Raw genomic sequence first — 22,550 nt, forward strand, 5'->3', positions numbered from 1 at the left:
TTCTGCACTCTCCACAGACAGGAAAAGGATCACTGCTTTTCAACCTCAGTGTCACCTGCACACCTCCTTTCCCTGGGCCAGCACATGGCTCACGTCACATGCAGTGACAGCACGGCACACTGATGTAAAGCACTGGTATAAGTGGCACAAGTAAGAGCTCTGGAGACTACTTTTAAATGTCAGCTCTCCCGCCCCATCTGCACTTTGGATCACAACATTTCAATGAACTCATTTTTCAATGGATGCACATAGCAAGTGACAACTTAATTTAAATCCATATTAATAAAATGTGAATTACACGCACATACTTTTAATTGCCTGTCTTCCATATTATCCGCACTTTCAAAACCATTGCATTGGTTGGAAAAATAACCCAAACACATTTTGGAACAGAAAAATGTCTAGACCACCAGGTATTTGTCTTTATCTTTCAGTTTGGTATTAGCAGCTTGTATTATATGCAATCTGTGCTATCATTACTGTTTGGCCTTAGTTGCATAAGAGATGATGATGATGATTACTATTATTATTATTTATTATTATTTTTCACAACCTTCTCAGCCATCCTGGTTAGAAAAGTAAAATCAGCAGGAGACTGGTCTGCCATTAACCTTTGGCTGTAGTATTGGGAACAGTCCTTAAAGCATTTACACAAGATGACATAAGTAGCTAAGTGTTTCAGGAAATCTAAAGGACTGTGAAATTTTGTCTCTGAAGACTCAGGGGTCTGAATGAAGTCAAGACCTTTCCCCTCACTTGGTTGAAAATTTTAGAATATATATTCAATTAAACCTTTTTTTCTCCAAGATGGAAAAAAAAAAAGAAGAAGAAGACATATTAAGAATTACAAACCTCTACAATTACAGAAACCATTAATCAAGTTCAGCTTGAAAAAAGAGCTATGTAAAATCAGAGGTCACAGATCTTCACAGGAGTACCTCTTCCTTGTAAAGTCTAGCAAAGAAACCCTCGAGAGTTACTGTGTCTTTCTGAGGGATGGAACTGAATTAATTCCCCAACTTAGAAAACCAAAACAAATTAAAACCAGGAAAAAAAAAAAAAAAACACCAAAAAAACAAAAGCAAACTTCAAGGTATGCATTGCTCCAAGGGTGAGTGCCAGGCAGAACACCCTTGCCCAGCTCCTTGGGGAGCACAGCTTGGCAGCAGACACAGCCCAGAGCAGAAACTGCCAGGGGTTGCCAATGGTTTGGTTGGGCAAAATGCACAATTACAGCCCAGTTGTCCACTTTTGGGGCTCGACTGTCTTGAAATTCTTTGTGTTTACCTCTGTAACATCTCTGACAGGACAGAAGTGTGAATAATATGGTGTTTTTAATGAGAGAAGCTGCCATGAGGGAGCTGAGACCCACACTTCCAAAAGTTCATCAGAGCCTATGTAAATGGCCCTGAAAGGCCAAGAAGTGCCTGTCAGGGCTGGAAACTTAATCTATGTTTTCAAAGTGCAAATTTCTGCTGAAACCAAGGGTCATTCTTTCATCTGGAGCAGCCAGCCTGAATCTTCTGACACGGTTTCCATGGGGAGCCCAAAGACTGGATTTTGACCACTGCTGGGCATCACATTCTCTTACTTATTTTCTCTCCATTGCCTGTCAAATAGAATATGATACCCTGCATGCAGCCAAAACACATTTCCTGCTAGCTTGTTCTGCAGCATAAATTTGAGAAGAACAAAGTAAAACACTGACAAAACCCAGGTACTTCTAGTTCCAGGTGTGCTTCGGCACCACATGTGGCTGGAATCCTGAGCCGCTGCCCTGAGGGCATCCAGCTGGGGCTGGGGTCTGCTGGGCCTTTGCTGAGCAGTCCCAAAGCAGCTCTGGGTTGCTGTGCTCACACAGGCAGGGCTGTGCAGGCAGGTTACAAAAGGCTGAAGGCAGCCTGTGGGGTGCCCAGAACAGCCCAACGCCGCGCTGAGGGTACAGAGCCCCTGGGAAGCAGCACCAAAACTCTCTCCTGCACATGGAGGGGAGCATCCTAGGGGAATCATGGCTGAGGTCTATGTGCCAAGACTGTATCTGCAGCCCAACACAGGTGTCATGTGCTCCAGGTGCCTTCTGGCCATGCCAGCAGCTATGCCCGACAGGTTTATTCCAGGATGGGCATGAGGGATGCCTCTGGGCATCTGCAGCCATAGTCCAGAAAGATCTGCTGGTTTGTATCCCTTCTTCACAGGCCCTTTACATGTCCTTGTGAGAGAGACCCCCAGAGACATGGAATCCTGCTAAATCCCTGGTCTGTCCACCCCAAAAGTGCCCCCAAGTTCAATGGCCCACTGGTGGCAGGAGTGGGGACTCTGCAGGTCATCCCCATTCTCTAAAGGCGACAGAAAATCCTGATCCAATCTCAAAATGTTTCAGAAGGAAGCCCAGCATATTGTGTTTGTTTGTTGACTCAAATTACAGTCATGGCGTAGGAAATAGGGTCACCATCTTGATTAGAAAAAAAGACATTTCTGCTTCCTGTGATTTATATGCACTGTTCCCACATTAAAAATGTCACTGGATGACTGATCCCTGAAATTCACCCCACCACATTTTCTTTTGATGCTTTTTACTGAGAACAACTGCTTTCCCCAGCCAAGAAGTCATTAATTCTGAATACAGTAATGAACCTAATTGAAATATACAAACGGAAGAAGACATTTTAAATGTACCAAGTACTTTGCTGAGCCTTTCAACATTTCCTTTGCTTTTGCTCCCATAGTGTTCCATAGGTAATAAACCTCTGCTGTCTTTGAAGGTTGAAAGTAAATATTATTTATTTCCTTGCATTCATTGCTCCTGGGTGCTCACACAGGATCCTCTCCCTTACAGCAGGTCTGCAGGAGCACACCTGCCCGCTGCCTCAAGACACTTCTGCAGCAACACTGCCACCTCATAAGGACATCTAGAGCAGCCCAAGATAATGTGTGTACAGAAACCAGGAGCAAGTTTTCCAAGCTATTTAACTCTGAATTGCAATGAATAGTGAGAAGCTTATTTTATTTTATAAGCAGGAGTAAGTCTTTGCAAACAAGCTGGCATGACTGCTAAACATGATTTCAGGTCTGGGTAAGTCTACAGCACTACCTCCAGTAACAAGGACACGGCTGGCACAAATTCCCACTGAAATTTTATCCCTTCTACACCATACATCAGTTGGTTGGCTGGCAATCCCAAGCAGGTAGCCCTGACAGATGGGAAACTCACCCCATGAGGAAAAAAACCTAAATCTGAGAAAGGGACTGGTAGGTTGCAAAAGTGCCCCCAGGCAAATCTCATTGCCAACAGGGAACCCCAAAGTTGGGGTGTCTGAGGAAAAGCCCATCTTATACTTAGAGTAAGGCATACAACTTGTGCATACTCCCTTTTTCTTATTACATGATCTTGTTGCAATTAAGCCATTCTCAGTTTGGAGTTGCAATTTTCTGTATTCAATCACTGACTAAAGATCACAGAAAAAACATGTCTGTAAGTCTTTAACAAAACCATGAATGATGAGCAATTGTAGTCTAGAGGAAGGAGCAAGCCTGTAGGTCAGCTTGTGAGTAGAAGAATTAAGGCAACTGCACCTCAGGGTACGAGAGAAATGTGTCCTGGATAGACTCAGGGACTGAGAGCTTGAAAAGAACAGGAACATGTGTAAATCCTGACTGAAACAAGCTGGCAGATGCAGAGTCTTAGGTGAACTGATCTCACTAAGGAGTACCCTGGGCCTACCCCCGTCTGTGTCTCTTAATACAGACCCACTGATATGTTATTATTTAACTACAGCGCTAAAGACAGCCCTATAAACCATCTCCTTGGAAGATGAAAATAACAGCACTACAATTATACAGGAGATAAAAAAAGCAAAGGGTATTACTTACCCGCAGTATTTCTTCCACACAGCTGGAGTCATTGGGAAGGGCAACCTAGGTTTAAAGAAAAAAAAGAAATGTTTAGTCAGGTGCTGGATGCAAAGTTCAACCACACAGGTGAACAGCTAACAAGCAACTGCCTCTGTTTGAGGACTGCTGTATCCATGCTTGCTGCCTACTAAATTTTCCAGTTCAGATCAACATAAATCATCAGCAGGACCCATTTTGTCAAAAGTTGTTTTTTTCTTCCACACTGCTTTGTGTTACTAACGACAATTTTGAAGCAATAAAGTACTCTGATTTCCTCACAGTTGAGAACTGGCAGTGGAATTGCCTGAAACTTCTGTAATTGAAGAAGATCCCACTGTTACTCCTATCGGCAGCCTTCAGAGAGAGGGCGAGGTTTGGTTTAACTTGCCACATGCTGCAGAGAAGGACAGAGGTGATAACAGGAGAAAGCTGTTATCATCAACTATCTCATCCTACAGCTTAATAGGCTAACGGTCCAGACAGCTCTTAAACATATACTGTAGTAAAATACTGGTTGGACTATAAGGGTGGTTGCTGATTTTGTTGTCCCTCACTCCATCAGCCTGGTGCAGGTTCAGTGTCCTCTGCAGCCTGCACAGCACACAGGTATCCACCTCGAGAGGCCTGACAGCTGCTCCTTCTCCCCTTAGAAAGATGAAATTTATCTCTGCACCCAACCACACCCATGCGCACAGACAGTGATGCTGCTAATATATTCCAATTGAAAATACTTGTTAAATGGTACTTACAGCATTTGCCACAATCCCTCATTTGCCACAATCCCTCATTCTAAGGATATGAAAGAGCACAAAACCTTTAAATACTGCGAACAATTACAGAAACAACAGGCAGATGTGACCTGTATGTACAGCCACTCTGTGGCACTTGCAGAGAGCTATGGTGGGCTCTTATCACGGGGTAAAGCAGGAGAGGAAGAGACAATATTCAGGAAGGTACCAAAGCACAGGTAAGTCCTTTGTGCCATAAATATTCAGTGAGACTTTTCTGTCTGATTCTTCTACCTATTGCCCTCAGTAACTAGTTTGGTGAAAGACAGTCAGGACTGAACTTAATCCCTGTCATCCTAATCTGCTATAGAGCTTGACCAAAGCACCGACCATGGCCTTCTGCCTGCATTTCAGCCAGCACTAAGCTTCATGGATAAATCCACACAGCTACAGAAGTCAAAGACCACAGAGACCTCTTAGATCACCAAGCTCATGCTCTGCTAATGTAGCAGATTTTCCCCATATCTTCTAGTACTATGGCTAGTCTGACCCAAAAACTGTAGGGAAATGGGTCTCCCATTCCTTCCCTTAATGAAATACGGAGTGTTGAAAACTACTTGTACTTTCCACTACTAGAAGTAATCCATTACTTCCCTTCACATTTACACCATACACAGACATGCACTTTTTTTCAAATGCTCTATGTTCAACTTTTACCTTCTTTCCCGATAAACCAGATTTGCCTCCCCTTTAGCTTCTTTCATCACTGTTCTCTGAATTCCCAACAGTTCATCAGTATCTTGGAAAAAGGATCACCCAAGTGAATATGACTACACCACAGGGATATTAGTGATTTTTATCTATTATAGATTATAACTTTCCACAATATCACCTTAAAACTGTCAAACAACCAAAAAAAGAGCCTTACCTTCTGTCCCCAGTTTCTACTCAGCTCAAATTACCTAACAAGCCTGGCTGAGAACTGCCCATGTGTGGGCAGCATGAACTGCAACAGGCATGCAGTCCACCCTTACACTACAGGACTTGGACTTGATGGAACTTCCTTCATCTCCCTACTTTTCACTTGAATTACTTTTTTTCTCTCAATACTTTTAAGTTCTCTGCTCCTCTGTGTTTTCCATTCCTCATAGCAGCTCCCCATTCAGTGAGGAGTATGGGTAATCAAAAGGTTAACAAGCAGGGGTGTTACTGCACTGTGCAGTGGGACAGAACACGTGTCTCTAATGCATGCCTCATTTTTTTCATTGAAAAACTAATATGTTGGAATATGAGAAAACAAAACAAACAGTCCTCCAAAAAGCTCACAGTGAACACATCGACCACAAAACTTCTCACCACAGAAACAGGAGCAGCCCAAAATCCAGCTGAGTGAGTCAGACTGGGAAGAGTGAGAGCAGTAGAGGTACAGAAGCTCTCTTTATTTTACACCCTTCCCTACCATTACACATGCCAGCTATGATGGTTAGCCAAGGTACCACGTGTATTTCTCTGTTTAGAAAAGTGATGACTGTGTCCCTCTCTATTAACACAGGACAGAGCATGTTCTTGGTTGTCTCACAGTCCTCTCTCAATTCACAGCCCTGTTTAAGTTTATGTTACTTCAGAACTAATGATGATAATAACAGTAAACATACCATTTTACTTTAATAAAGCCCACTATATATTATGCAATTGTAACCAGCTTCTGCTGGCAGCACTTGCTAGTAACTTTAAATGCTCATGAATCAATTTAATTGTGTTAATGGCAAAGAAGATTTTTATAGCTTGACAGAACTTTTGTTCCCTTTGGCATTGCTTTGTTTTGAATCATTGGTATTAAAGTAATGCAAGATGTCAAAGTGCTGTGATTGTCATACAGGGAGATCCAAGTAGAAGCGAGCACAAAGAGGAAAACATTTAGATTGATGCAAACATTAAAAGAATAATTATTACAACATGGCTATCAGAGAGAAGATCAATGTAAGAGTCTTTCAGGACATTACTATTAATGGATTTCTAAAGAAATGAGACCATTTTTCTAAATTCATGCTGCAGTTGCACATTCTAAGAGACTTGAAAGGCACAGATCTATTAGAAATTTAGTGTCTTGAAAAAAAAGAAAGAAAAAAACAACCTCTCAACCTTTCAAAGTGTGAATTAAAAATTGCAAGTTTAATTGTCCATAAACGCTCACATTCAGCTAACAAGTGTGAGCGGGCCCACATGGCACACCATGGCATCCAAGCACAGATTCATTGGGACAGAATGAAACAGAGCAGATACAATATTCATCACTTTCTCAAGTGCTGTGCTACAACAAATTGTTATTAGAACTGCCATGAATAAACTGCCACGATCCTCTTGTAGTTTAGTCAAGATTGGACATTCATCCCATACTACTACTTTCCTAATCTAATAAAAATCAAGCATTTTAGGACCCACTATGTGATTCTCCATCGCCTCTCTCCCCTTTTCAGCTTTTATGACTAATCAGAGCGTTAAAAGGTGGGCACAGTTTGCACTTGTGCATGCTTTTGGTGCTTTTCTTCCTTTATAAGCAGCATGGTCTAGCTCAGCTGAAAGGACAGATTCCAGGAATTTGGCTTCCGCAACACTGAGTGGTTGCAATTCACATCATGAGCTCTTCTCTCAGCCAGCAATGCATTCACAAACCCCAGACTGAAGAACAGCACATAAGCTGCAGACAGACGTCCTGAGGTAATAAAACTTCAATCAAAGCAAGGAGATTTCACAACAGCTACATGCTACACTGAACTCATCTTCCAATTTCCTTTTAATCTGGCAGACCTCTTTTGCATCAAAATGCTTCATGTTTACTTTTAAATATTGCTTGCTAAAAAGAAAAAAAAGAAAGAAAAAAAAGGAAAAAAGGAAAGGTCAGAAGGTCAAATATTCCACCTAATACAAGCCAGTATTCTACAGCCTTCTTCACTTTTTGGTCTCACAGGAGAGAGGAGAGAGCTTAAATGATGTGGAACCAAAGGGTTTAATGTATGGCTTGGGTGGCTCAGTGCTGAACTTTAAAGGGAGGGAAGGAGGGCAGAAATCTATGAGTGAGGGAGTAGTAGCCTTTAGTGTTATACAGATCATATGACATTGGGTGAATGGTTACAATATCTGATGAGTCAAGTTGATCTAACCTTCCATTTATTCATTCTACAGTTCCTTGACTACTCTTACCTCCTGGACAATTTATAACCTGCATGAGATCAGATTTTGTTTTCATGGCACAGAAATATCATACAAAGACTCTTTCCCCTGTAATTTACATCCAACAGCAGACATTTCTCAGAAATGTTAGCAACACAATCTTCCAACAGACTTGTGAAAATAGTTCTGAAAATTCAAATGTAGTGCCATAAAGCAGAAATACACCATGAATAATGTCTTTGCCAGAAGTGACCGACTACATTTTCACCTGTATAAACAGTTCATGAGCAATCCCCCTGGTTTTATTGACACACAATTAGCATTCAACAAGTAATCTCTTCTTCCTATTTTTGTTTCATTGAAAAGGTAAGTGTAGCATGGAAAATGAATGTAGGAGTCCACTCATTTCTTGCACATGAGCACCTATGTGCTTATACATCAAGAGCTCAGCTTTCCTTGTCATCTCCTTTATCAAGGAATCCATTTTGACTCTGGGGAAATGAAGCTCATGCTACTGTTTACTCCTTCAAACACAAATTGATTTTTCACTTGCCACAAGAAAAGATCCTCTGCGTGAGCCTTGATTGATCATTTCCAGTGTGCACCACAGAGTGATATCAGGAAAACACTTAGAAAACCAGAAACAGCAAAAGGAGGACAGTCAGCAGAGGCCTTGTCCTCTGAGTGCCTTCAGCTCCTGCCAGGCTTCCCATTAACAGAGAATGCTTGGTTTTTCTGATTTTTTTTCTGATTCATACAAGTGGGAAATGGATGGGGCAGTACTAAGACTAGCAGAATTTCCAGATGCAGCACACTGGACTAGATGATGTTTGAACATCCTCCCAACCTGTATGAACCTATGGTTCAATTCTTGCAATATGCACATTACTAATCTGAGAACATGCAATACTTCACCTGCACTTGCCATACACACCCATGTATTTCCAACATCACCTTTCCTTTGACTGCCATCAGTATTTTCTTGCACACTCAGACTTCATTTCTCCACTTTAATGGCTCCCGACATTCCCCTCAGCTGCCATCTGAATATAGATTTCTCCTCCTGAGAAGATTGTTTCATATTTACTTCAAGTAAAGTTCACACCACTGCTCAGAGCCCACTGCCCAAAACCCCTTGAATTGTTTCACAGCTCATGATCCTGCTTCCTTTCTCAATACTATGTCCAAAAAGCGTCATTCATGTTAAAACCACCTGGAATAGATGCCAGCTAATCTCACCAGCTGGGAGGCTCTTGGCTCTTCCTTACTAATCTTACTGCAAGTGTGTAAGAATGGAAGCAGCAAAAGAGCAAGGAATGAATATTGCAACCTGGCAGTAGGGTTTTTCTGGTGTATTTGATATTTGTGGAGATATCACCAGCATACTTTAGGGCTGTATGTTTGCATTTCGGAGGAAACTGAATGAAGTGAAACATGGTGGTATTAAAAGAAAAAACAAAAACAAAACCAAAACAAACAAGCCCAAAATTGCTCCCATGGTACTCAAATACATACATGTGTTTTACACAGGCTTATTCATTTTCAAGGGAGCCATTTGTGGGTCCGAAATAACGCATATCCACTGTTTTCTTTTAGTGCCTCCACCATCCTGGAACCAAAATACCATGAGAAGACTACATTTCCCATTATTTTAACCCCAGAAATATCTCCTGGGGCTTATTAAAATGTCTGTGGAAATAGATACTTTTCTCATATATAAAAAAATTAGGAGAGAAAGAAAAATTATTGCCTAAAACAAAATACAGAAAGCTGCTCCTCCGTCCTCCTTTAATACAAATACTGCAGAAGCTGTGTAAAATACGCATTTACTGGAGAAACTGAAAACACAGAAGAGTTTTAAGGAGCACATTAATTCATTTGTTGAGCTAAGATAGTCTAACCTGCAGTCAGAGCTGCTCGTTCAGTGGTGGCCAGAGAAGTTTATGCCTTTTCCCCCTAGTAAAGCACCTCATCGAGAAAAACAACTTACTAGTGTGGTCCAAAACGTGCCTGAATCAGACTCACACTGATTTTAGTGACCTTCCCAAAAGGGCTCTAGCTCAGAAGCCAAAGCTGCCCAAACGGGTACCTTTAGTTTCATACAAAAGCCAGTGACTCTCGTATGCTCCTCTCCAAGAGCCAGACAAACCTGTGCAGTCACACCAGAGGGTGACTAACCCCACACTGAAAGGGATTCAGTTTCATCTCCCTACAAAGAACTCAGCTTACAACGACCTTTTTTTACCAGTCTGAGCAAGCCCAACTTTACAAGGACAATGTTTTTTCACTGGCATTTAGTTCTGCTACAGCAACTTTTAAACCAGACTGACCTGGATGTGACAATTATGCTTGTTTTTTTTTTCAGTATGTGTTGAATTTACTTCATTTTTTTCTTTTTTAACTTCTGTGGTGTTTTCTTTTAACAACACCATTTCAGTGTTGATCAGCATGAAACAGTCTCCATGAAAGTACAATATGCTGATGTTCAATTTAAACTCAATGGTTCACCATTGTTTTCATGCAGTAAATTGCCTAACTCTATTAGAGAGGGAAGACTGATAAAGTGATCTCTCACTTCAAGGTCTCCTGGGAGTTTCTTAATGTAGGTAAAGCAGCACATTTTACTTATGGAATATTCTGAATGTGGTATTTTAGAAACTCACCATAATGATAATACCAGAGTATCTGATAATGTCAGTGTTAAGCCAGGCCCCAACAAAAGTGGCTTTTGCAGTACTTAATTTATGACCAAAACACTGGCTTGCATAAAGGCTGTTACAACCACTTCATATTGACATAGTCCAAGGAAATTTGGAATGCCAAATTTATTTTTCTTCCTTCCTCTTTCAGTTGCTCCTTCTCTTATAACTTCAAGTACTTATTTGCTTACATAAAATACACACATTTTCTTATGTGCCTTGGCATTTTCACCTTATTCTGGAAAACATTACCTTATACATTTCCACTGAAGTGATGACAAAAGGTGCCCTGACCTAAAATGCCACCATGCACTTGTCCACTTGAAACATCAAAGCCTGACTAACAGACTGTGCAACCCTCTGCTTCAGTGAGATATGTGGTGTGGCAGAAATAATGATCAAGTGTCTATTTCTTGTCTTCCTTTTGCCAGTGTGAATGAAATTTAACTTCTCCTAAGACAATGAAGCAGTATAAAAGGCATGAAGGGAGCTTGGCTACAAGTCCACTTGCCCTCAGTAAGGGGGATGTAAATTAGACACCACATTTTTTCTCAGTGTAACCCCTTAAATAGCACCTCTTGGAAATGATGCAAAATACTTTACTGTACAGACACAGCTGTCTAAATTTAATATAAGTTGGAATTGGATCTCCTTTAAATCTATTTCGCATTCGTGGAATGTGATGTCTGTTTCCGGTATGTGCCAGCACAAGAGCAGCATCAGGCAGGAGCTGTGTAAATTCCTGCTAAAACAGTATCAAAGTCACCAGGTCAGACTGTGGCCTTGGCAATGGCAATAAAGCTTCCCTGATGTCAGAGAGGCTCCATCAGTGTAACCTGAAGCATTATTTGACCCTGGGAATTCAGACTGTAACATTTCTTTGGAGGTTTTAAAGAGGAACCTTCTTAAATGTGTGTTTACATCTGACAGTACCCCTGCTGTGCCTACAAGGATGCAGTGGGTGGTTGTGTTGGTTACCTGTTTCACTTCTGCTTTTTAAAGCATGTATGAATGTCCTCACAGAAAAATGTACTCCTGGGTATAATTTGCACAGCAGCTCACACAGCTGCGAGGCCCATGCTGGGACCCAAACTAATTGCTCAGATCTTGATTGCAAATTAGTTGCTTTCATACATCCTTCCACCAGCCACAACTTGCAAGCCATGACCTCAGACTGTCTTCAAAATAGAGGGCCAGAATTCAAAGGGCAAGGACCTGTTCCTGCTTTGAGGGAAACAAATATATTTTTAAATATCTTAGGGTTTAAATACCAATCTGTTAGCATGACTAGTCTACACAGATACATTTTTAACGCAAACTTCAATCAAATAAATTAAATTCTTATAGGAAATAAAAACTATTTTCCTTTTATTAATACAAAGTAGTACAATTATTGAATATGTTTTTATTGTGATTGCATCCAAACTCAGACTACATTAAGAGCCAGATCTTATACTCACTAAATAGTAAGACACGCAATTATCCCAACTGCCACTGAATGTCATGGTTATCTACAAAAGGGCAGTTAAATAACACTTTTTGGACAGTACAGAACTTAGAACAAGGAAAATCTGATTTTGAATGGGATCTTTATGGCCTCTCTTTTAGTTACATTTCTAATTAAAATGCTTTGATCTATTAATGCCAAGGGACACTGCTAAATGTATTCAATGCAGAAGTTGCACACTTTTCCTGAGCTTCCCAAATCTCTTAGATCTGTGTGCACTTATGCTGTGTGCAGTTAAACTGCTCACTAAAATGAAAAGATATCTAAGAATAACTCACTTCCATTAGATTTATAAATCACATTAATTAATTCTACATCTCCAGTGGTGTAGAGACCAAACTCTAATGCGAGATCTAATTAAAGAAAAGGGAAAAAAAATTGCAGTTGAAACACAGAAGTAACTGTTTAGCCTCAAATTAATGAGGCGCTATGCTAAGCAAGAATGTCCATAAATCCCTAATGAGGATTTTAAACACATTAAAACTTCCTAATACAAAGTGTTTGCCTTCCTTTTATCCAATAACAAATAAGCCAATAATTTTCTGCCTCTAAATGACACTATTAACTGTCATGGCATGTTTTATTTGACAAACCCTCCATTCAAATACAGTAAAACCAATTAATTTGCCTGCTGTGAAATGTGTTTCTTGATAGCTTTTATGTGATTTTTCTTCTCAAAGAAATGTAAATAGGAAGTCAATGTAGGTGCCTGATTTTGCTTAAAAATACGATTCAATAACTATAGATTTTCTAGTCAGTTTGCATTTCAAATGAATTGAAAGATAACCTCCATTTTCAGGTCATCAATCACATAATGGTCTCCTGATAAGTAAACACTTACAGAGTAATAGTTTTATTACCAGCGAAATTGCCCCATATTTGAGCTGTGATAGTTGCAAAATTACCACTTTGTTCCTTTATAAATAATGGTTTGCAGTGGGGCCACTTGGCCTCTGCCACCCCTGGCACCCACTATGGGCAACACAGACAGCTCTCTGAGTCCACACTACAATTAAACCACATGTCTTGGAAGGGTGAAGATGGTGATGTACTACATTTTTTTTTGGTCAGAAAAATCTATAGAACAAATAAAAGATAATTCTGTGGTTTCAGTGGTCCCCTGGGCCCCACTTAGCAGATCTCAGCAGAGCAAAGCAAGACGGTGTTACAACTGCCCCACATTAAGCAGTACCTGAATCTCTGAAACTCTTTGAAGGTTTTGCAACCGGGAGGATCAGCCTGCTAAAAAGTACATGTCACACGTCAGAAACAGACTTTTGTCGGTGCACACTACATGAACTGAAGGAAAAGCAAAGGCTAATGCCCTGCTTTATGGGGCCTAACTGAATGCCAATTAATCTTTACAACATATGGACAGTCTCACCAGCTCTTGCACTGCATCATGATCACGTGGGGACTGTGGTTGCTTTGCCTTAAGATGGAAATCCAACTGGAAAAAAATCCCATGACACCCCTCCACACAGACACAGAACAAGGAATTAAATAAAACAAAGATTTACCAGTGCTGAACAGGACACAACCACTCATTTATTTAATCATCTGTAATGGATTACCAAGCAGAACTGTGTAATTTATGTAGCGTGCCATGACAGCTGATTTTCAATTTGCACTGTCCTGTGTGCGTGTTTCTTATTGAAACGAGCAAAGCAAATCTGCGACTGCACTGCTGGAGCAGTGCCAAGGCTGCCCGACACGTGAGGAGGGCTGGGGACAAGTGGGGCTGGGACGTATCAAAGGCAGCGAAGGTGCTCCGGAGCTCTGTCAGCCACTGTCCCCATAAGTGAGACACAGCCTCGAGCCCACATTTGCTCCTTTTTCCTCAACAGAAATTCCTGTTACTATTGCTACAAATTTTTGCATAGTGACCTTTTCACAGGGATGTCTGGAGAAGCAATTTATATTTATACATTATCATCATACAAAATTATATAAGCATTTATTAAGAGAAGAGAAAAATGCATTCTGCAAATATCTATATTTTGCTCCTTAACCACAATCTTATTTAATAAGCTTAGGAATTGAATTGCAGCAGCTTCAAAAAAGTAAATTGAAGAGACCTCTTGCCCTGCCTCAACAGTGAGAAAAACATGGTCTTTCTATACACTCTCAGCTAATAAAAATTCCCAAATTAAACTTTAAAAATATTTAAGTGAACAATCCTTGACACAGTAAAATATCAGGAAATCAATTTCAAGTTGATTGAAATCAAGCTTTTGTGCTTAAGGTACTGCATATTGTGACCTGCATTTTGCTTGCTTTGCAACCATTAGTTCCAGTTCTCCCAAATGCACTGTCTGCATCTAATTTTGATGACAAAATGTAAATAAAAAAATTTATATTTTTGAAAACAATCTGGTATGATATCCCACATCAACAACTTTTACATCTACTTCTTAATCGAGACATTGAATTGGGCTAAGACCACCTGACATTATTTCACTTCTGACCTTTTCAACTGTCAAAGCAGACAGATTTTTATCCTACAAGATTCGAGCCAAAGCCTCAAAGGTGCAGTGCCAGAGCATTAATCCATTTCACTAGACAGTCATTGAAATTATAATTGAAAGTTCAACTTACTTTAGCATTTTATTCTGAAATACTTCTGGCAGCCCAGGGCAGAAAGTCGAAATCTGGTTTCCAATGGAGACCATTTCCAATGGTTTTTAAATGCTGGCAGTGAAATTCCTTATTGTCAAAGAGATCAGCAGATGCCGGCTTCTATTAATTTACTTTTTGTGACTGCTGCTCACTTCAGGAAGCCTTTCTTTACCTAAGGATGCTGACCTGCTGCCAAATCCCATCAGAAATGGTCTAGGAAAGACACTGATTTGTTAGGAGACTGGGGACACCCCATGAAAAGCCCCTACAGCAGCCAGAGCAGATCCCATTCCTCCATTTATTCTGACCAATGGCATAACCAGAAAAACCAATCTGCACAAAAGACATGACACAGATCTATAAGAAGTCCAAATTCAAGCTAAATAACCTGACCTATGTGCAACACACTGTCAAGAGTACCTCCAGAACCTGAAGGATCACCAGGCAGCTTTTCCTCTTCAGCAAAAGTTGCCATAAAGGCAAAAGGAATCTGAAATTTTGAATCTGAACATTACAGCACCATTTAAAGTAGTCAGTGGGCTGTAAATCCTTTGTTCTGGTAGTCTGGAGATGCCCAGAGGTCTTTAGCCAGGAAGATCCATATAAGGAGCAGTTTTTTTATTATTAGACTAATCTCAAAAACTATCTAAACAAGCATTTTAAGTTAACCTAGAAGACGTGTCAAAAAGCCTAAACACTTTTTTTCTTAATATTTGAAGTTTTGACTAGTAATTTCTGGCGTCTTATTCAGAGGCTAAAAAGCTTCCTGTTTGGGAGGAGGCAGGGAGAAAAGGGCACATGAGTTCTAATACATGTTATGCAATGATAGGTCATTTTATCAATGCTTTCTAGACTACTGTTGTACTTGCTCTATAAATTCTACTGTCTTTATCTGCACAAGGCCCCTTAAATCCTTAGTGCCAGGATATGAACCCGTTAATTCAAAGCACTGAGAAATAATTCTGCAGCAATGCATGAGCAGTGAGAAGAAAGCCACATTTACTGGGGGTGTGCTGGGTCTCCTTGAGGCACAGCCATCTCAAGGCTCAGCTCTCAAAGTCACACCATTAAGGCAATGAGAAAACAGACCAGAGCAGTGCAAATCTCACAGAGGGCACTGGAGACAAATACCAGAATTACAAGATACCTTTGGGACATAAGCAGTGACATTGGCAAACCTTCTGTACCCTTGTAAAGGGTGACTTGGCACTTCCTGCTTCAGCACCTTTAATTACTTTGCTGTTGCCAGCCTATGTGAGGCGTCTCCCACTCTGCACGTGCACGTGGGTATTTGAGCATGTAACTGAGTGAGTATTTCTCTTTTCCTTTCCTTTCCTCTCCTCCTCCTTAGATCCCAGCGGCAAAGATCACCTACGGATCTCTGGGCTGCTGCTAGGGTTATTTCACACACACACTGTGATGCTCCTGCAGCACTTTGTGTCCAGGTCCTGAATGCAGCACAAGTGGCAATTGCTCTCTGGATCTGGGCTCTTACCCAGCTTCGTGCACTGCACCCAACCCACAAATTCTGTCAATGACCCAATGCACAACTCTCGTGCCTGCAGCAGGATCAGGACACGGGTGCTTTAACACTGAACTTTCAAAGAAACAGTTAATTTCAAACAGTTTTATTTCACAAAAATATTCTGACAGAATTTATTACAGTGAAAGATAAAATAATTTTGAAGCCACAGAGAGAATATGGGAATTTTCATTTTGCTAGATGTGTACTGCAGCTTTGGGTGGGTTAGTTAATTAATGCTGCATTTCTATGTTTAGACATTTGTAGAAACAAAAGAAGCAACAGCTAACTTGCTATCACCTGGATATAGCAGGAAACAGTGGCTCGGAGCTCCTCAGCAGGATGGTGTCATACAGCAGTGACATACATACACAAAGCTGTATACAACTGGAGATTCCTGACTGCTGTAAATGTCAATCCTCAATAAATGGTTTGACCTTTTTTATCTATTATTTCCATTTTATGACTGAAATCAGGTCTGACACACAGAGCATTTCAGGGGAATAAAGGCAGCTTGGGGATGACTTTGCAGGCTCATGTCTCACATCACACCCCTGAAATGCATGATCTCCTCAGAAGGACAATGCTGTCTTGGTGCTTAAGCCCCAAGGACCTCCAGCATCTGCTTGCTGGCTGACCTAACAAGCCAATGAGCCCATTATCAGCATGTCTCTGAAAGCCAAGAAGGTTTCTTTTAGTGGAACTGCTTAAAGCACATAGCAGCTTGATCTTAGAGAAGTTATTCTTTAGGCATTTAATTGAGATATTCCATGGGCAGTGTCACCTTCTGGGTGAACCCACTTCTGCACCAACTATAGAGAGAGGCCAGGGTCAGCACTGGGCTTAATTGGGGAGTCTCAACTAAAGACTGAAAGTTAGGTGAATTCAACATGGATCACAAATCCCACAACCGTTCAGCAGGCTCGTGTGCCAGGCTGAGCTCATAGTGTAGAAATGGAAACAGATGGGGAATAAATTCCCCATCAGACAGTGACTTGGAGATCTGAATGTAAGATTGAGAGCCAACCACTCCTGTTAAGCCAGACAATGAGCAATTTGTTGCTTAATGAAAATTTTGAGTTGGAGGGAGGAAGGGGAATTGCTTTGATTTGGACTTAAAACAATATTTTAAAAACCTTATAGAAAGATGAAATTTTGAAGTTATTTGCTGATTAAAAAAACCAAAACAAAAAAAAAAAAAAAAAAACAAAATAGAGGGGTTTCCGACTGATTTCAACCTGTTAAACCACTTTCATGAAGGAAACAAAACAAAATAATGGCAGGACCTCCATAAAGAAACAATCTAGAATTTGTTTTAGTAAATATTAAAGCTAATTAGGAAAATGGCTAAATGTCTGCTCTTGATTGTCACAATTTCCTAGAATTTTTAAAACCCAGTAAAATAAAACGATATTACAAGAAGTGGCAGCACTGCTAAATTTGATCTTTCAATGTAGAAACTGTGTCCCACAAGTTGCAGAGCTGCAAGGCTCAATTTCAGGCTTTCCTCACCAACAATTTTGCCAGTGGGATAACAGAAAATCCAGTTTCCCTTCCACATACAACTCAGTTTATTAAAATCACAGTGTTGTTGCAGGGCTAAATGTGTGGGTGGTGTTTTGTCACAAATGCTTCTGTTTGTGTGCAACCAGTAAGCTCAACAAAATGAAATGGAAGAAACTCTCAGATGTTATCAAATTGCCAGATTTTTCTCTTTGGCTTTCCCAGAGAACAGCCCTGCTTTGACTGGATGAAGAGAAAAAGCTTTTGTATCTGAAATAGCCAGAAGAGAGAAGAAGCTGGCAGAATGATGTCTTCCTAGGTGAGGATAGTCCAAGACTTAATTCCATGTGTCAGCTCAAGATAACACACAGTCATATGCACATGATCTCATCAGCCCTTCAGGAGAGAGGATTTCACTTGATGTTTGGTAATATTATTTTAGAGACTTTCTTAATATGTCTGCTGAGCACACAAACAAGGAAAAAAATGCCACGTAAACCTCAATCTAGATACCACTTAAAGGGATATGTAATCATTATAATCAGAATAACTGCAGCATTATTAATTATGAGAGGAAAAACAAGGAAAGGACAATCAACCAGTAGGAATTCCATGTTGGCAGAAGCACTCACTGTCTATCGTCACTGTTCACATCTCTCCCAAGCCTATCTGCACCCCACCCCCATGTTTATACATGTGCCCCACTTGGGCCAGCAGTGTACCCAACAGGTACAAGCTCTGTGTGTTATTCAACATAACAGGGTGAAGAACGTTCCTGCTGCCACCTCTGCCCTGCCACTGTGGGCTGCTTGGAGGGCTTGTGCCCATCCACACTCCCTGGCCTCCGGCAGCCAGGCAGTGAGATGGTTCCTGGTACAGCACTGGGGTAGGTTTTGCAAAAAGGCATTCCAGAGCTTTGTACTGACTCAAAGGGAATTCAGGGTCAGTTACCAGATCACTTCTCATTTCTTGAGACACCGTAGGCATTTCCAGTGCTCCTGCCCTGGATGTCTCTCTGCAGGGACCCCAGGCAGGGGTTCCCCTGCAGCCTCAGGGCAAACCTGACCTGGTTTCTGTTGCCTTCCCCAGCTCCATCAGGGTTCACTGGTGCAGCAGCACAACCTGAGCTGCCTCACACGAGTTACCCTCTGGCTCCCACTGGAGCAACCTGCCAACCTAAAATGCAGGAGCTGGCCCCACCAGCAAAAGAGGTCATACAGGTTTGGAAAGTTTCCTTTTAAATAACAAAAGCTAAAAACTTAGGAGTTGATTCTCTGTTGTAACTTGACAGCTAGAAGGGAGGTAATAAAACTGTGCTGGCAGAAGCTCCCTTCTCAGAGATGGCCTGGCCAAGCTCACAGGAACATGGGCTGCCAGTCTCTGCTGAGCCATGTGTGGGTCCCTGTCCCCAGCACCAACAAAGAGTGGCTCCCCTGCAAACTGCCACCCCTGCCCAGAGCCTGCTCAGGCCCCCAAACGCAGCCCAAAGCCACCCTCAGCCTGCCCTCAGCAGGGTCAGAAAAACTAACAATCAGAGCTTTCTTTTCAGCCCTGAAAGCATAAACTCTGCAATGCTTGACAGCAGCTTGTGCTCCCAGCAAAGCCATCAGCCTTTCCAAGCCTTAGGGAGGGACAGAGATACTTGTGGTATTTTATATATAAAGTCATACGTTTGTGTAAATACTCAGATGATTTCCATATATGCCCACTAGCCACACAATGCAATAATAAATTATTTCAATAAATGGCATTACTCTAAGAAAGCAAGAAGGATAAATATAATTGCACAAGGTTTAAACAGGATGTAAATCAGTGTGAAAAAAACACAAAAAACCCCCCAAGTTAACATGAAGCTGTTTACTCCTAGAGAATCTCCACTGCTCTAACATTTCAGCAATAGCCTCCAGTCGTGAGCGTGCTGCAGGAAGTAACAGAGAGCAGTTCAGCAGATGAAACAAAGAGGACCTAATTACCATGCGAAGCACAACATCCTTCAGATGTGATGAGAAACGTGACTGCATGAAAAACTGGTCCTGGGGAAATTTCAAAATATGACCACCCAAGCATAAAGAAGAGAGTGGTGAAAACCAGAAAAATTGCAACATGAGGGTATAGTATTTCTATACAAAGAATATGAGTTTAAAAACATTTACATACAGATATTGTGCATATACACACAGCCATATGCACAGAGACCAGTACAAGGAACTGTGTAATTGTGGATGAAAGCTATAAGCATGTAAAAGCTTTCTAACTACATGCTACATATTAATAAAAAAATCACATAAATTTTTTGTTCGTTGATTCATGGAGATTCTTGACAGAAAAGCAAACAAACAGCCAAATGCATGAAAAATAAAGCAGTCTGACAATCCAGCATTATCCTTCCATTTTCATCATACTTGATCCCTTAATATTCATTTTTTCCTATAATTCTACAGTGTGAATGTAAATAATTTATGAATTTTTGCCATAAATTATTTTGGGGGGTTATTTTGTGTGTGGTTCTGGTCTTGTTTTCTTAAAGAAGAGGAATATGGATGGTAAGAACTGACATCCTGGCACAAGGTAAAGCCTTGATTCTCAGTTTGAGGTAGAGGAATCTTGTCATTTGCACAAAAGTTCAAGGAGGTATTTAAAGCCACAACAGAGAAAATGCTGGCTTGTGTTGCAGCTGGGTCCAGCACAGGGGCCTCGCTGTGGGGTCTGCAGGTCACCTCTGCCAGCCACACAGAGGTCACGTGGGTTTGGCACCAGCACAGCTGGGGAGAATGAGACCCCCAACACCAGCATGATGTGAGGCTGTGCTGGGGAATGGTCATTACTCCCTCCAAGTGGAAAAATACAGGGCACCAGTTCTGATTGTGACATATAAAAGCATGCCCCTTTGGACAGGAAATTGCTAAAAAAAATAGTATCACCTGAATGTCCTTTTGCTGGAGTGCCAGAGCAAGGCAGATGTTAGCCTGCTCATTTAGTACCCCAGCCAGGAAGTGTGGGTGTGGGGCTGTGTGTACAAGGCTGATGGTGCATCTTCAAAGGCTGTTCAAAGTGTGCAAAAGCTGAGAAACAGTTTGCAAATTCCTTGGCACGATCAATACTGCTCTCCAGCTCCAGATTCCCTTTATCAATGACAGACTCTCTTGTTGCAGTGATTAGAGATTCTACATCTTTTAATCACAAAGAACATGACAACTACACCCTATCTATAGCTTTGTGATTTACAGCAATTGATGCACTATCATAATTGCATTAGTGCAGTGATTGCTTTTGGGTGTTACCCAGGCAGCTGAATTTAAATATGGTTGTTTTTGTGACAACCTGACAAGGAAAATCTGATGTTTGAAGCCAGCACTGATTTTAACCCAATCAGCTTCCCTTGACTTCCGCCACCTGTTAGTGGCAGGGATGAACCTGCCTCATTAATTCTAACCACAAAAAAAGGAAAAGCTGACACGTGGACAACAGAGACGGTTGTCCTGTGTATGTGTTAACAGATATATAAGTTTCAGAAGCAACATCCCAATCTTCTAATAAATTATTTGACTCGTTTTGCTTTGAGTGAGCTTAGCTGTGTGCAGGCCTTATTTTGCACTTTTTTAGACAATTCCTCAGTTTATACCATGAAGTCATCTGAACATTGATGCTTCTTTTTAATTTCAGGGGATTTGTTTGTTTTATTTTTAGCCTGATTCCTGACAGAAGAGACACCCACGGATTGTAGTCATGGGAGTCTGAAATAATGCATGTGTTTGTGCTCTCATACAAAAAGGGTGTTCAACTCACCCCCGCTGTCCAGCATCAAGGTCAAAAGATATGGAAACTCTTCGGAGTTTGAAAAGAAGGCAGTGGGGGAGAGGAGAAGGACCCTACTGCTGTCCCATTTCAGGAAAAGCTAATAAAGCTCACTCTTTGTAAGATATCAGAGGATCCACATGAGAGAGACATTACAAGCCAGGCTTCATTAGCTCCTCTGCTCACAGAGTGACTTCTTTTTACGAGAGAACAGAAGATTTCAGTCTCCTGAGCTGAAAGAAAGCACAGGCTGGCAGGGAAGAATGAGAGTAGATGAAAAGCAGGTTCTTCTTATCTCTTTCTAAATATTTTCATACAAAGTATTGGCTTGCATCCCCCCAGCAGTGTCCCACCTAACAGCACTCAAAACAATGAGCAAGTGCCAGAAGCTGGTGCCTGCTACTTGCAGGCAATAGGAACCAATTCAGGACAATCTGCAGCTTTCCCAAGGACTGCCCAATGCCTGAATGGCCATGCCACGTGTCACAGGCTTCTCAGGAGACCCCAGCTTGCTGCTCCACCAGATGCTTCCCATGCAGTCCAGGAGACTGCACTCCCTGTCTGACCCTCAGCTCTCCCCTAAGGCCAAAACAATGGCACGGGGCCTCTGGGAACACCACATCACATCTGACAGGGGGAAGCCATTTCAGGATTCCCTGTACCAGCACCTTGGTTGCAGGCTCACAGCCAGCCACAGAGCATTTCCTTGTGAGAAACATTTTTTTGTTTTGGCTTTACAGCAAGAGCCCAAAAGTTAATAGGAGATTGAGGAAACTCTTGGAGACCTAGATGGCTGTAGCAAAAGTCTCCCAGTACAACCTTGCATCACCTCCCAGTGTCTCTGTTTATGCAGTTAAGTGCTGGCAAGCACAGCCCTGGCTCCAGCTCCAGCATGCTCGGCTCTTGTCAGAGCAATGGGCAGGGCTGGCATCCCTTCTCTGCTTGCTTTGGACACAAAGGAGAGTGCCACAAATGCCCAGAGTGACCAGCCCAGTCGCCACACTCGCAGCAGGGCAAAGGGGGATGACACAGGGAGACTAATTTCCCTTACATTGACATGAAGCCTCAGAACTAACCCACAATTTTTATTAAACTGCTCATTTAGATCCAACATC

General features: G+C 41.5%; 1 protein-coding gene across 6 annotated transcripts in view; it reads right to left on the reverse strand.

Annotated features, from left to right (window-relative positions):
- The window catches only part of AFF2 (AF4/FMR2 family member 2), a 334,300-nt gene that overhangs the window by 151,667 nt on the left and 160,083 nt on the right, over window positions 1-22,550 (reverse strand). For all 6 annotated transcript variants that reach the window (XM_038164527.1, XM_038164528.1, XM_038164532.1 and 3 more), the window contains exon 4: window positions 3,871-3,915. In XM_038164527.1, coding sequence (XP_038020455.1) covers window positions 3,871-3,915 — 45 coding nt within the window. The remainder of the gene's footprint in view (window positions 1-3,870; window positions 3,916-22,550) is intronic.

This window comes from Motacilla alba, chromosome 4A (assembly GCF_015832195.1).
Source record: "Motacilla alba alba isolate MOTALB_02 chromosome 4A, Motacilla_alba_V1.0_pri, whole genome shotgun sequence".
NCBI lineage: Eukaryota > Metazoa > Chordata > Aves > Passeriformes > Motacillidae > Motacilla > Motacilla alba.